Below are 12,525 nucleotides of genomic sequence, written 5' to 3'. Positions count from 1 at the left end.
AAAAAAACTGCATTTCATAAAAATAATGATCATGTTGATTCATGAAGGATTTCATGACTGAAAAACTGAAGTAAAAATGAACAAACACACAAACATATAATTTCATATTAATGAAATGAATTACAAACCTTTAAATACCAATGAGATAACTGGGAATCATTTGGTGGACCAGTCGTTTTAATTACAGTACTTTGCCAGAAAATGTGTAATTGGTGCACTTTTTTTATTTCCACAATTTCTCCAACAAAGTAGAGTGGATGAGATGCCTCTAAGCGTCTTATAAAATACCTTATAGGGTTCTCTCAAGTGTATTCTCTCCATTTCTGCAAATTAGAGCACTTCCAATGATACTTTCATAATGTTGTCCATTCACGGAATGGAAATTAAATTTAAAGCACTTCATATTAAGATGTTATGCACAGTATTTGTTCTACAACATCTTAGATGAAGAATGTGTTGCTTTTTTTTATAAGATATAGAATGTACTTTTAAGTTCAGACGTTTATATACATTTTACATAGTTTTGTCCCATAGTCCCAGTGGTACAGTATGCATTTGTAAACCTTCAAATCTCCCTACAAAATGCTGTTATTCTTTTAGATGCCCAACCTCACATTAAGTTTATTATAAAGTGAGGTTGGAGCCATACGCACACCACTTACAATCTGTCGTTTATTGTAATAACTCACACACACATATTTGTATTGCTATCCCTGTGGGGACATTGTGAGGGTTCTCATTTTCGTAACCGTTTCCCCAGCCTCTCACCGTTAACTTTACCCTCCAAAACACATGGCTAACATTATTCACGACTCAAATTGAGGTTTGGACCTGAGGAGACTGGCATTAGTTCCCCACAAGGATAATGTTTTGTCAAGAATTGACACACCCGCATACACACACACAGAAATTACACACAGAGTTGCACACAGCCACTAATCCAAAAGTAGGGGAAGTTGGAATAAGGGGCAGACATTGCAAGAACTGTTCTTCACCCTGCTCCTTTTTAATCTCTGTATCATGCAAGAAGATATATTGACAGAATTGTATGCCGTGTATCATTCAAAAAGTGATACAATAGTTAGAAAACTGTCATATAACTTGGCAAGTCGTGTCTGAAATGTCTGTAATGTATCTGTAATGTGTTAGAGAATTGAAATCAAGTAGTCAGTATTCAGTCATCATTCATCATCTTATTTCTTAATTATTTTCCATAATTTAAGAGTTTGCTTTACCCATGGGTGGTCAATATTATTGATGTGAATCTGGAGGTTTTTATCCACTAAAACAATTTGGATGGGGATAGAGGATGTTTCTCCCTCAATGTTTTTCCATTGAACATCATAGAAAAAAAAAAATGACACCACCATATTGTAGCCCTTAATTGTGCTACATAGGAGAGAGGTTAAGCCCCAACCTCTTTTTTCTTTTGTTACTCTGTAAAGTTTTCCGCTCTTGGTCTCTTACTCTGCTAAATACGTCTGGATAACATTTAGTCCAATTCATCAAATTGACCCCAATTTATTGGAATCCACAGTTTGAAATAGGCATCAGAGGCAGAGTAATATGTTCCTTTCAATTGATTTAAAACCTGTCTGATCATTATGTATTGGAAGGGATTTTTCAAATTGTTTGAAACCGGTATGTACTGTAGTCAACATTGTGAACCGATATCAGTCTATATGACTGGCATTCTGCCTTATCCTTACCCTCCTTGAGCATTGCAGAAACGATGGCTTCTTTTCAACGTTCATGTTGGCAGCATTACTGGTATCAATTCACTCCTGAACTCTTTATACCATTCACAGGTAAAGCCGTCCGTTTCCTGGTGATCTATTTGATTTAAGTCAGTCATGACTGATCAGAACATTTGTTGGAGCCAGAGCTAGCTCTTTTGAGTCTGCAGTCAGGAGCAGATCATCTCAGATACAACATGACTCTGGTGCCCTGGGCATGTAGGAGCAATTGCCGCCTCTACAATCACTGAAAAAAAGCCTCTGCGCCAGCGAGAGGCCGAATGGGAGAACATAAAACTAGTTTTTCTTTATCATATTTTCTGTGTCTGTCCATGATCTGGATGTGGAAGTAAGCATAATTTATATCCACTGAAGTGAACCCATCTTCTTTCTGTACCGACCTGAACAGTTGACAGTGAGTTAACATGCATAGAGGAAGCTTTTTCAACTAGTGATTGACTGCTCTCATGTCCAATATTGGACGGAGCGAGCAGCTGTCCTTGCGAACGAGAAAATACTGGACCTGGAGTAAAAACCGCTGATCACCTTTAGCTGAGCCAGAAGCAGGACAGTCGTCTGAATGACACCAGAGAACCCTGGAGGTGACTGGTGTGTATGTGTGTCCAGGCTCCACTTGGAGCTTCGGGCTGATGTACACACAATGAACAGAAATAGTAAATCACAGACCAAACCAGGAAACACGTAGAAGAGGAAGGAACAAATCAGTAACTCAAGTACCAGGGTTTCAGAAAGAGTAATCAAAATAAGCAAACAAGCGCACAGAGGGAGCACGAACGAGGAGAGCCAGTTTTTGCCACAGGAACAAGAGGAGTCCATCTGGCACACGTTGCTGGAGTTCAGGTGTTCTTATACACAGGTGATAAGGGGATGATTGGAAGAAGACGTGTGCCACAGGAACAGGACGGAAAGAGGGAGTCAAGGGACCAAAATGTAGGTGGATCATGACAATATTAGTTTTAATAGCAGCATTCTTGGTCCAAGTCATACAGGAGTAGCATAGCCACAACAGTAGTACTGTTGGAAGCAGAACAGCTCCATGTATGTAGTATTAAATGTAATAGAAGAGTTGGTAAGTCAGCTTGGAAATAAATGCAACTCTCCGTCACCACACTGAATTGCATCACAAAGATGGAGATGTCTGATCAAAAAAATGTAGAAAAGAATGTCGAGAATGAAGACTGTGATATCCAACATTACCCAAAGAAAAAAAAAACTGTTGATGAGTAATTCTGAGCTGAGTTTGCTGTCCATATTTTGGGTGTATCACCGATGGCTAACTCTCACAAAGTGGGCAGTAGTGATTTAGCACTGGTTAATAGTAGCAATACCAAGTGGGCTGTTCAGCATCATTCCGTAGTCTACAAAAAGTACAAGAAAGTACAGTAAATACAACCCAAATAAACATGACTGATTGTAGAATCGGTTGAATTCATCTTCAAGTCGTAAATACAGATTTTTGTGAAATTGTGGATTAACAATCCATCTGACAGACAAACGGACAGGATGAATTCAATATTAGTTTGAGTCGAGAACATAAAATAATAAATAAATAAACAACGCAGATATTAATAATTAAGCAATCACATGAAATAGGTAACTGTGAAAAAGCATCCTAACATGATGGTAATAAAACTTCACTAAACTCAAAATAAATCTAGTGTAAGAAACTGCTGATGGACACTTAATTTGTACCATTGGACTTGTATGATGATCGTATTGTTCTCATATGAAATATCAATACCAGTTCCACGCCAATTTTTTTTTTTGTTTTTTTACAAAGACTGTTTTAAAGATAATATAAATATCCTAGCTGTGGGAGTTCAGCAAACTTTCAAACACTGTAAACCACTGATACCTGTCTCCATTGTTTAGCATTGTGAGGAATCGTGGTGGCATTTTCAATGCTTAAAGAGCAACTAAAACTTCAGTGTCTTCTTAAGTGATTTTGGAACCCTATTGAACTGAAACATGACTGTGGAGTGAATTAAAGGCAAGCACAGAGCTAAACATGGTGAAAGTACTCAACTTTATAGACACCCCGGCCAGAAGTGTGGAGGGCTTAGGTGGACATATATCTGATAAGCCTTTTGATCAAGGCAAATGTTGAGGTGGCGTTCCTCCACTTGCTCCAACAGTGAAGACCATTTTCTCATATTGTATGGTAGTAGTCTCTGTTGTGTGTGTACTACTGAGTATTTGTGAGCTCCTTTATCCGATCGTGTCCCGTGTGGCACATGGCTCAACTTGTCAGCAAGAAGGTCCTGCACCGACACGGATTGTGAAGGATGCAAGAGTCGCACATCTGTGGGAGAACAGTTTAAATGACTGTATTCACTGTACAGTTAAAACAATGGTTGCAGCCACAGCATAATAAAGTGGTCGTGGTGAGCATAGACATGAATCCATCTAAACACTCAACATGCTGTGCTAACCGTGGTGAGTTTAGGGGTGTGTTTGAGCGCTGGTTGGTTTCAGTGAGTTACTGATTGTCTGTGCTTGTACTCACTTTAAAGATTTATCGATAATTTTGACTGCATTCTTTGTAATTGTGACATCAATTTGTATCTTTAGAATTGAACTGTTTTCGATGTAATGTCATAATGTTTCCAGTAGATGCCAGTAAACTCAAAACAAAATTTGTACTCCATAGTTTGAGTGAGGAGACACGCACACGGAAGAAAATGGAACTAAATGAATACTAAAGGCAATAATACGTTTAAATCGAATAAGAAGTTGGATAGATGCCAGTTAAAAATGTTTTAGCAACGCTTACATACGCAGCTATAATTTCCTCAAATTCAAAATAAAAGTCTCTCTCTCTTCAAAAAGACATACAGTCTGGATGTATTTGCACATCATTAGTAAATAGTAAATCCTAATATTAATTGGTCTAATTTGGTTATGGAGTGTTACTTTATGCTGACAACCTGTAACATAAAATATTTTTCGTGTCTTCATTTAAACTGAAAATGATATAAAATATCATTTAAATGAACCCAAATTTAATATGCCGATTCCCTGTAGATAAACATTTTTTTCAGTCGCATTTCTAGAGATGTTTTGCTGACTGTACTTTTATTTTGAAAAAGATGGCGGCGGTGATTCTGTGCCTGCACCGTCTGTTATCATCAGCACTCAAACCTCATGGACGAACTGGACTGGTGAGCTGTCAGCCATGGAAGAGACAGGTAACCAAACAGAGACGGTCAATGGTTTGAATGTGCACCTAGTTTGTTTAAAAACTTTCGTCGCGCTTTATCCTTGCTGCTATTTTAGCGCTGAAACAGGATAAACGACAAGACTTGTCTTTTATCAAGTCATTTATTCGGTCTTCTCAGGGTGTTCGGGTGTTCTAAGACACCATTGGATTCATCGAATATGATACCAGAAACTTAAAAACAAAAGGAACACAATTGGTGCTTTGTGTGTATTATGTAGCATTAAACATTTACCTATGAACACACGCGTAAGCGACAGTCATGTCACATACCACAACTGCCTCTCCCATTTAGTCATTTTTGTTTCGTTTCGTAATGTTGTTTACTATTAGGATTTGCAATTGTGCTTTCAATTTTAAAGTTTGGTTGTTAATGCTAAGCGAATAATATGTGTATCAACATGTCAACATTAATGGGTGCTAATTTAGACTTCTACAACAAAGGTGATTATATTACCGGTTCACTGGATTAAAATGTCGATTTGGCCTTTTGTCTTTTTTTGCTGTGATATGGATTATAACCAAACTAAGCGAAAGAAGAAGAGAGAACGAGTAATTCACTGCCTGTTGTAATGCTTTCTAAACCGGTATTAATCCCACCTGAAACGATCCTATTGAGATATGTATTCTTTTCTTATTCCTCTATTTTCCAAGCCATTGTTAAACTGTGTAACTGTTTTAAAAAGTAACGAATGAGATCAAACTCTCATACATAAAAATAATGTGTGCAAATCAACATGGCCCCAGAAAAGTACTGGACTAAGCACTGCAGCATCCATTCAGTGGGAAGTTGGAGCACAGCTTCGGTCTCCAATATATGCTCTGTAGCTAATCATTTACATGGCATCTCTCTTGTGGTCCTGACATGTTCCCTGTGCACCAGATCAATATTACACAGGGCCATTGAACCTGGACTGAACCTTGTGAACAGTCTCGATACTAGAAACCACTTATTAAAGCATTTCTCACAGGGTCTTTCATACAGTTCGTGAGTCATTGATAGTAAATGGCAATATGATATGTGACCGTAGCATACTGGAATGAGAGGAAAAGATCAATCCATTTTAATTTAGTTTTAAAATAAGCCTCAACATTGTTTTACATTCTGCATGATTTGCTCATTGAACGTGCAACGGATCATAGGATCAATGAAACTCCACGGATCGACTTCTTGTCCTTGTATGTATATGTCTATGTTCCTGGGAGATGAGGAAGCATGTTTTTTTACCCCTCAATACAGTGTGTTTAAGACGGCACATGTGTCCATGTGTCAACAGACTCAAACCTATGCAGCTTTTCAGTGTGGACAGTTCCACAGACATGACCTACAGTGCAGGTCTTGCAGAAAACCTCTCTCTTGCACAATCGGGAATTTTCCAATGATCGGTCCTGGATATGACCTTTGATGCTGGTCTTGACAGGAGCACAACACTCCTCAAATCATCCCAGTCGGGTGTCAGACTTGCATTGCAAACACAAATGTCTTACCGATGAGATGTGAGTCAGTTTTGTTTTTATTAACAAGCACGTTTGTTTAAGATGATCTAAGTGCCTTGTTGATTGACATTTTTAAACCAGAGCAGAGCTGCAGACACAGCACATCAGCAATTTTTGTAGTCCTAAAAACAGCTACATTTGTATTTTGGTGCGAAGCTTCTCTAGTAGTATTTGAGATTTGACGATGGAAGAAAGAAATACAATAGTGCACCTTTAAAGACTCCAAGCATTATTGTGAATATAGGAAGAGGTCAAGCTATTTTTTTTCAGTTGCCTAAAGAGAAAGCACCAGGTTTCTGCTCAGCAGTGCCTGAAAGAATTATCTTAACCCAGTTTATGTCTTTGTTAGGATTATGCTGTGGCAGTTTGAAAGAGCCTCCTGTCCTGATGAAGATGGGGCTCGTCAAGATCCTCTTGGGACATGTCAACTTTTTGCTGGCGGCGCTCGTGCATGGTGTTGTGCTCCGACACATCAACCTTCACAAGCAGGCACGAGCCATGGAGTACGCCATCTCTAATGTGGTGGCACTCACAGCTGGCCTTGTGGTGAGTGTGAATGCTCTTCTAAAATCTGTTTTGTGCACATGTGAGTGTGATTCAACATTTGTCAACAAAAGATTTTACAATTTTAAGTCTTGCGCTGGGATCAAAAATAAAAAATTCAATACCCTTTGTAGTATTTGAAATATCTTTGGTATCACTTAGCTCAATCAGACAGCAGGTAGCAGTGGTGCTATGTAACTCACTTGCACGTTTGCAAGTGCGCAAAACAGTTGTTGAAGGTCACACTGCACAACAGGGATCAGTGATTTTTGGTGGTGAGCCGACAGACGCACAAGGAATGTGTAACACGCTGGTGTCGGCAGCTACAGGAGACAAAACATAACTAATTAGGGTCTTGCCTGTCCACATTTTCAGTTCATTGTTTTCTCTGTGAAATATTTGGACTCCACACTGGTGACAGCCAAGTGTTTACTGGTTTGTTTGAAATTCTGTGATCCACTAATGCTGTCTGTGACCTGCATTTGCTCTCCAGTCAGCTATTATTCTCATTTCAAGTGCAAAGTCTTTTTTTTTTTCCTGGCGCATTGATTGTTGGATTTGTGTCTTTAGGGAGTCATCGTGGGCATCCTGACTATCATCCTCTCTAAGAACAAGAAGAGCAGATGTCTGGTCAGTTCATTTCAAACCAGCATTTTTATTTATCTATTTATTTTAAGTCTCATTTTTACCAAATTCTACCAGTTAATTATTGATGTTTGGGTTCTCTCGGTGAAGAAAACTAGAAAATGGGGACGCTCCGATCAATCGGTCACCGATCGTGATTACTACCCGTCATTGCCGATCACAACAACTGGTCACGTGTGACAGCTGGCGCACTGATGAGGCCCAGCTGGCTGTGATGCGTCCGCTCCTCCCTACTCGCTGCTCACTCGGCAGCAGCATGTCTGCTGTGGAGGTTTTTTCAGTTTGTGAGAAGTGAGAATGCTGGTTCCTCAGCAGCAGACTGTTAGCGCAGCTAACACTTAGCAGCACCCGCCAGTCCGAGCGTGACATTCTTCAGTTTCTTTTTCTTTCAGTTCATTGTCAATCCATGTGATCGGTATCTGTGGTGTTCGGCACTCTGGCTGATTGATATCAGTGATCGGCAGCAAAAATCCTGAGCGGAAAGGTTCTCCCCCTCATTACAGCTGTATATAGTCTGGCAACAGTAGCTTTTTCAGTGATGAGTAAAGTGAATGATTTTTTTTAAAGGAGTAGGAAGCTGCTGGTTGAAATCTCAGTGAGTGGTTTCCCCCAAAGATCCAGGACACTAGTGGCACATGCTGATCCATTGTAAGTAGCTTTGGATTAAAGTGTCAGCTGAATTACTTGTAATGTAGTTTATTTGTTCCATTTGTGTTTTTATTAATTTCAAATTACTACAGTTTGAGAGTCTGCACTTCAGTAACAGCACGTATTACTGTTCTCTCTGAAGGATCTTTGACAGCCTCAACATGAGCAACACGCCCTGTGCTGAGTTGCAGTGAAGTAGGTTTTAAAATCAAGTGAAGGGCAGAGGTCATGCAAAAATTACAGCTGAAATGCATCAAAGAATTTGATAGGTCGGCCAAGTGGCAATGCAATATGTTCTGTGATTGGACCGTGGCAGGGTATGTTTCTAGCTCATTTCCAAGGCCACATTTTCTGGCCAACATACTCCATAAATACACCAGTAAGTGGATAGAATTGAAAGGCTTGTGTAAATATGGACATTAAAGAATCAGCCGCCTCATCCCCACTGACCATGGTGACATGGCGTATTGGGATAAATGCCTGCTCAGCTCGTCATTATGGCTCATGGCAGACCATTGTGATGTCACACTCTGAGGTGGTAATGTGATTTGACCTCGAACCTTTTGTGGAGCCCCTGACCTTCTCACCTCTGAGTGTGTGAATTTTCCTTCAGATATACTTGGTTTAGGTTGGTTGCGTTATATATCATGTAGTGAGCCAGAGACTTTGAAGGTGAGGCCAAACTGAAAACAGAACATTTGCATAGTGAATCCAAATGGACCTCAGAACACCACTAAAATCAAGTCCCTTCTCAGAGCGTTTTACTAAAATACTCACTTCACTTATTGGATGGAGACCCCAATACATGATTTGCAGAAGTAATTATTGATCTTTTTCTCTGAAGTAAATGAGATTCATTATTGATGCAAAGGTTGCATTGAGGCGGTGGTTTTTCAAAAACAAAAAGCCTTGGTCGTACTTAACTGTATGTTCGCAAGCTGAAATGTCATCTTTAGGATATACCGAAGAGTGAAAGAGCAATGTTCATATTGCACTGCCATGTACGGACTTTATAATTGTGGCTAACTTTTGTCTTAAAAGATGAAGTGTGGTTTTGGCTGTGAGAGAGGAAGATAGTCGTGCTCAATCAAGTAGCTTTTTCAAAGTCCTGGGCTGTATATAATCTTTGATGGCCATTAGAATCTATGGATCATCTTCTGCTGGTGTTGCTGGTGCTGAGAACATATCAGAATTTCATGTGCAAATTTCCAGTTGTTTTTTTTTTTATTCAGTCTAACCAAAAAGAAAAGGAAAACTCTCATACAGTATGCTCCTTTAACTTATGATCTGTGAAGCCCGTGCTCCACTGCGTGTTGCCTGAGTGCAGAATAAAATGTTTATTCAGTTGCTCAGCTGCTCACACAAGACAAGCCAGGTGGCGAAGTGACATGATCAACCACTCCCAGTTTTCTTTGTTTGTCACTTTACCTGTGACCTGCAGCCCTGATAGTTCAGCTGTTTCATTAATCGCTTCTGTTTCGCTGTCGCCTCAACGCTCCCTCCTTTCCCATCTTTGTTGACTCAGTGCTGTGATCACATGACTAGCCAGTCACATTTTACTACAAATGTTAAATCTAATGTCCGGAAAATGGACTGTATTGACTTTCTGGACGATGGAGAAATACATTGATTTGAATGTGTTTTGTTGTCTTGTGTTAACTGATAAAATGCTAAAATATGAAGTATGGTGTCAAATATAACACTTATTGTTAAGTGAGAGAGAACCTTTTTGCATCAGGCAAATGATTCACGATAGTGCTTATAAGTAGGAGCAGAAAATGTTCAATTCAGAGCAATGATTACTATTGACTTATGTAAATACATTGAGAAAAATGTAAAATCTGACTTTCCTGACTAAAAGAATGATGATGAATGTTAAAATAGGTTGGTGGAATAAAGGTCAGAGGCCATAGTTCTCTACTGGAAAAGGGTGGTTTGCTCTCTCCGGTTAAGGAATGAGTCCCTGCCTCACGTGGGGAAGTTGAAATATCTTGGGGTCTTGTTCTGGAGTGGGGAGGGTAAGGCAGTTGGAGATTGGTTGGCGAATCAGCGCAACAGGGACAGTATGGCAGTCGTTCTACCGCACTGTTGTGTGTAAGAGTGAGCTGAGCCAAAAGGCAAAGCTCTCTATTTATCGATCAGTCTTCGTCCCGACCCTCACCTATAAGAATGAGATCTTGAAATGAGTTTTCTCTGACGGGTTGTGGGCGTTTCCCGTAGAGATAGAGTGAGGAGTTCTGTCAGTCGGGAGAGACTCGGAGTTTAGCAGCTGCTTCTCTGCTTTGAGTAGAGTCAGTTGAGGTGGTTCAGGCATCTCATGAGGATGCCTGCTGGCCAGCTGGGAGGTGAGCGAGGTGTCAACCCAGGACCAGGTGCAGGGATTATATCTCGACAGTGTCTCGGGATCCCCGGTTGGAGCTGGTGGATGTTTTTGGGGAGACGGGCGTTTTGCTAGGTTTTCTGAAGCTGCTGCCCCTGGGACCCGGCAACGAATAAGCGGATGAGGATGGATGGATGGAATATAAAGAAAATGTTCTTGGAAAAGACGAAATAAAAAATGCAAAAATGACTGGGGAAATAAAACAAAATAAATGACACGGTGACTTGACTTTGACTTTGCTTGACATTTGTTTTCTGTTTAGACGCTGTCTGTCTTCGTTGTGGGTTTGATATCTGCTCTCATGGCCGCGGCTTCGGCCATCGGACTCCTGGTGTCGGTAGTGAGGGCCATCATTCACGGGGGACGCAGCCTGCTGACACATTGTCGCTTTCCTGATGCCATTGGCTACTCCAGCGTCACCAACGAGTGCCCTTTTGACCCCACACGTGTTTATGTAAGTGTGCGGAAGGATGATCATTTAAGTCTCAACCTGGAATTTCAGGACTGCAAGACATGTTTGTGAAGTAGTAGGATAGTAAAGGGAATGCTGCTGACTGAACAAGACTGATGCAGGCTTTGAATTAGTACATTGTGCATATCGCAGTGTGACAACTGAAATAGAATGTAGAGTGGTCTTGTTGTTGAAGCTAACATCTGCGCTCTGTTTTTCAAGAGTACCACCCTGGTCCTCTGGATGCCTCTGATCGTGACCTGCGTGGTCCAGCTGGTCCTCTCCGCCCGCTGCTGTTCTGTCTGCGCCTCTTTCTTGGGTCTACCGTGTCGACCTCACGTGAAGCATAAACCCAGAGAAAGCAGAGGGGTGAGATGTTTAACTCTAGAACAACCACTTTCAGAACAACCAACAACCGTCATCGTGTTATTTCAGATCAATGTCGTGCGACCACTAGAGGACGTGTCTCCATCCAGGAGCAACAGAACGAGCAGCGCCCCTCCAACACGGTATTCCCGGGCGCCGTCACAACACTCGGAAGCTCCAAGCTACAGCACCCCGCCTCAGTACTCTACACCCCACAGGCTTGTTCGAGAATATTCTAATAATCAGAGAAGGACTCCGCACAGCAAACACAGCAGTCTTCCTCCCCCTGAGAGGCGACCCATCTACCCAGCAGCACAAGACCCAACACACATGAGCCCGCCAGAGCAGCAGCAGCTTCTCAGCAGGGGAACTGTCGACAGGTCCAGCTTCTGGATTTAGCCTTTGAAACAACCAGTGTGTCATCTGGATTGACTTCATGATCCTTTTAAAACACCGGACCTTTGACTGGAGGTGGAATTTGGGAAAGCGCTGACTGCTAACCGTGATGCCTGTAAGTATTTCTATGTCTCCCCCAGCTCAGAGAGTGAAGACTGCCGACAGATTTTAAAGCGTTCAAGATACACGACTATGTTATTCATATAACTTTTTAATGCATTTTTATCTCTACCTCTCATGACTTGCTTAACATCCAACATCATCAGGATCTGTTTGCCAACGGTCTGCTTTTTTACATTTTGTTTTACTCTTGTTTCTTGCTGACTAAAGTGAACTCTGCTATGAATGAATTTTATTTTGAAAGGGCAGAAGGCAGTCCTGTGCCGGACGCACTGGGAACGTCACGGTGGTGACAAATGTACACTGATGAAAAGTCCTACAAACATGTTGGTTTTAATAAATGCTGGATTAATGTGGAGATTTTTACGACTGAACTTTGAGTTCAGCCCTTTATTTAAATAAAGATTTTCTAGTCTGAAAGCATGCACCTTGTTTTTTACTCTACTAAACTACTTTACTCAGAAGGTAATACGGAGCTGGGGAGGAACGAGTGACTTACATGTTG

The 12,525-nt window shown here is 40.9% G+C and overlaps 1 protein-coding gene across 1 annotated transcript; it reads left to right on the top strand.

Moving 5' to 3' along the window:
* Positions 1-4,854: 4,854 nt before the first annotated feature.
* LOC128757164 (transmembrane protein 54-like) lies at positions 4,855-12,443 on the top strand. Its single transcript, XM_053862254.1, has 6 exons — positions 4,855-4,945; positions 6,821-7,017; positions 7,585-7,644; positions 10,950-11,141; positions 11,361-11,507; positions 11,574-12,443. Exons 1-6 carry the CDS (start codon positions 4,933-4,935, stop codon positions 11,901-11,903), a joined length of 939 nt encoding a protein of 312 aa, XP_053718229.1. The 5' UTR covers positions 4,855-4,932; the 3' UTR covers positions 11,904-12,443.
* Positions 12,444-12,525: the final 82 nt, after the last annotated feature.

This window comes from Synchiropus splendidus, chromosome 4 (assembly GCF_027744825.2).
Source record: "Synchiropus splendidus isolate RoL2022-P1 chromosome 4, RoL_Sspl_1.0, whole genome shotgun sequence".
NCBI classification, from domain to species: Eukaryota; Metazoa; Chordata; class Actinopteri; order Syngnathiformes; family Callionymidae; genus Synchiropus; species Synchiropus splendidus.
Note: the sequence above shows the minus strand (reverse complement) of the source record. Positions and strands in the feature narration are given on the sequence as shown.

Bases quoted from the DNA above. Each gene is read 5' to 3' on its own strand.
- LOC128757164 (XM_053862254.1), top strand. The intron at 11,142-11,360 runs GTAAGTGTGCGG...CTGTTTTTCAAG, and splicing joins TTGACCCCACACGTGTTTAT to AGTACCACCCTGGTCCTCTG. The intron at 11,508-11,573 runs GTGAGATGTTTA...GTGTTATTTCAG, and splicing joins AACCCAGAGAAAGCAGAGGG to ATCAATGTCGTGCGACCACT.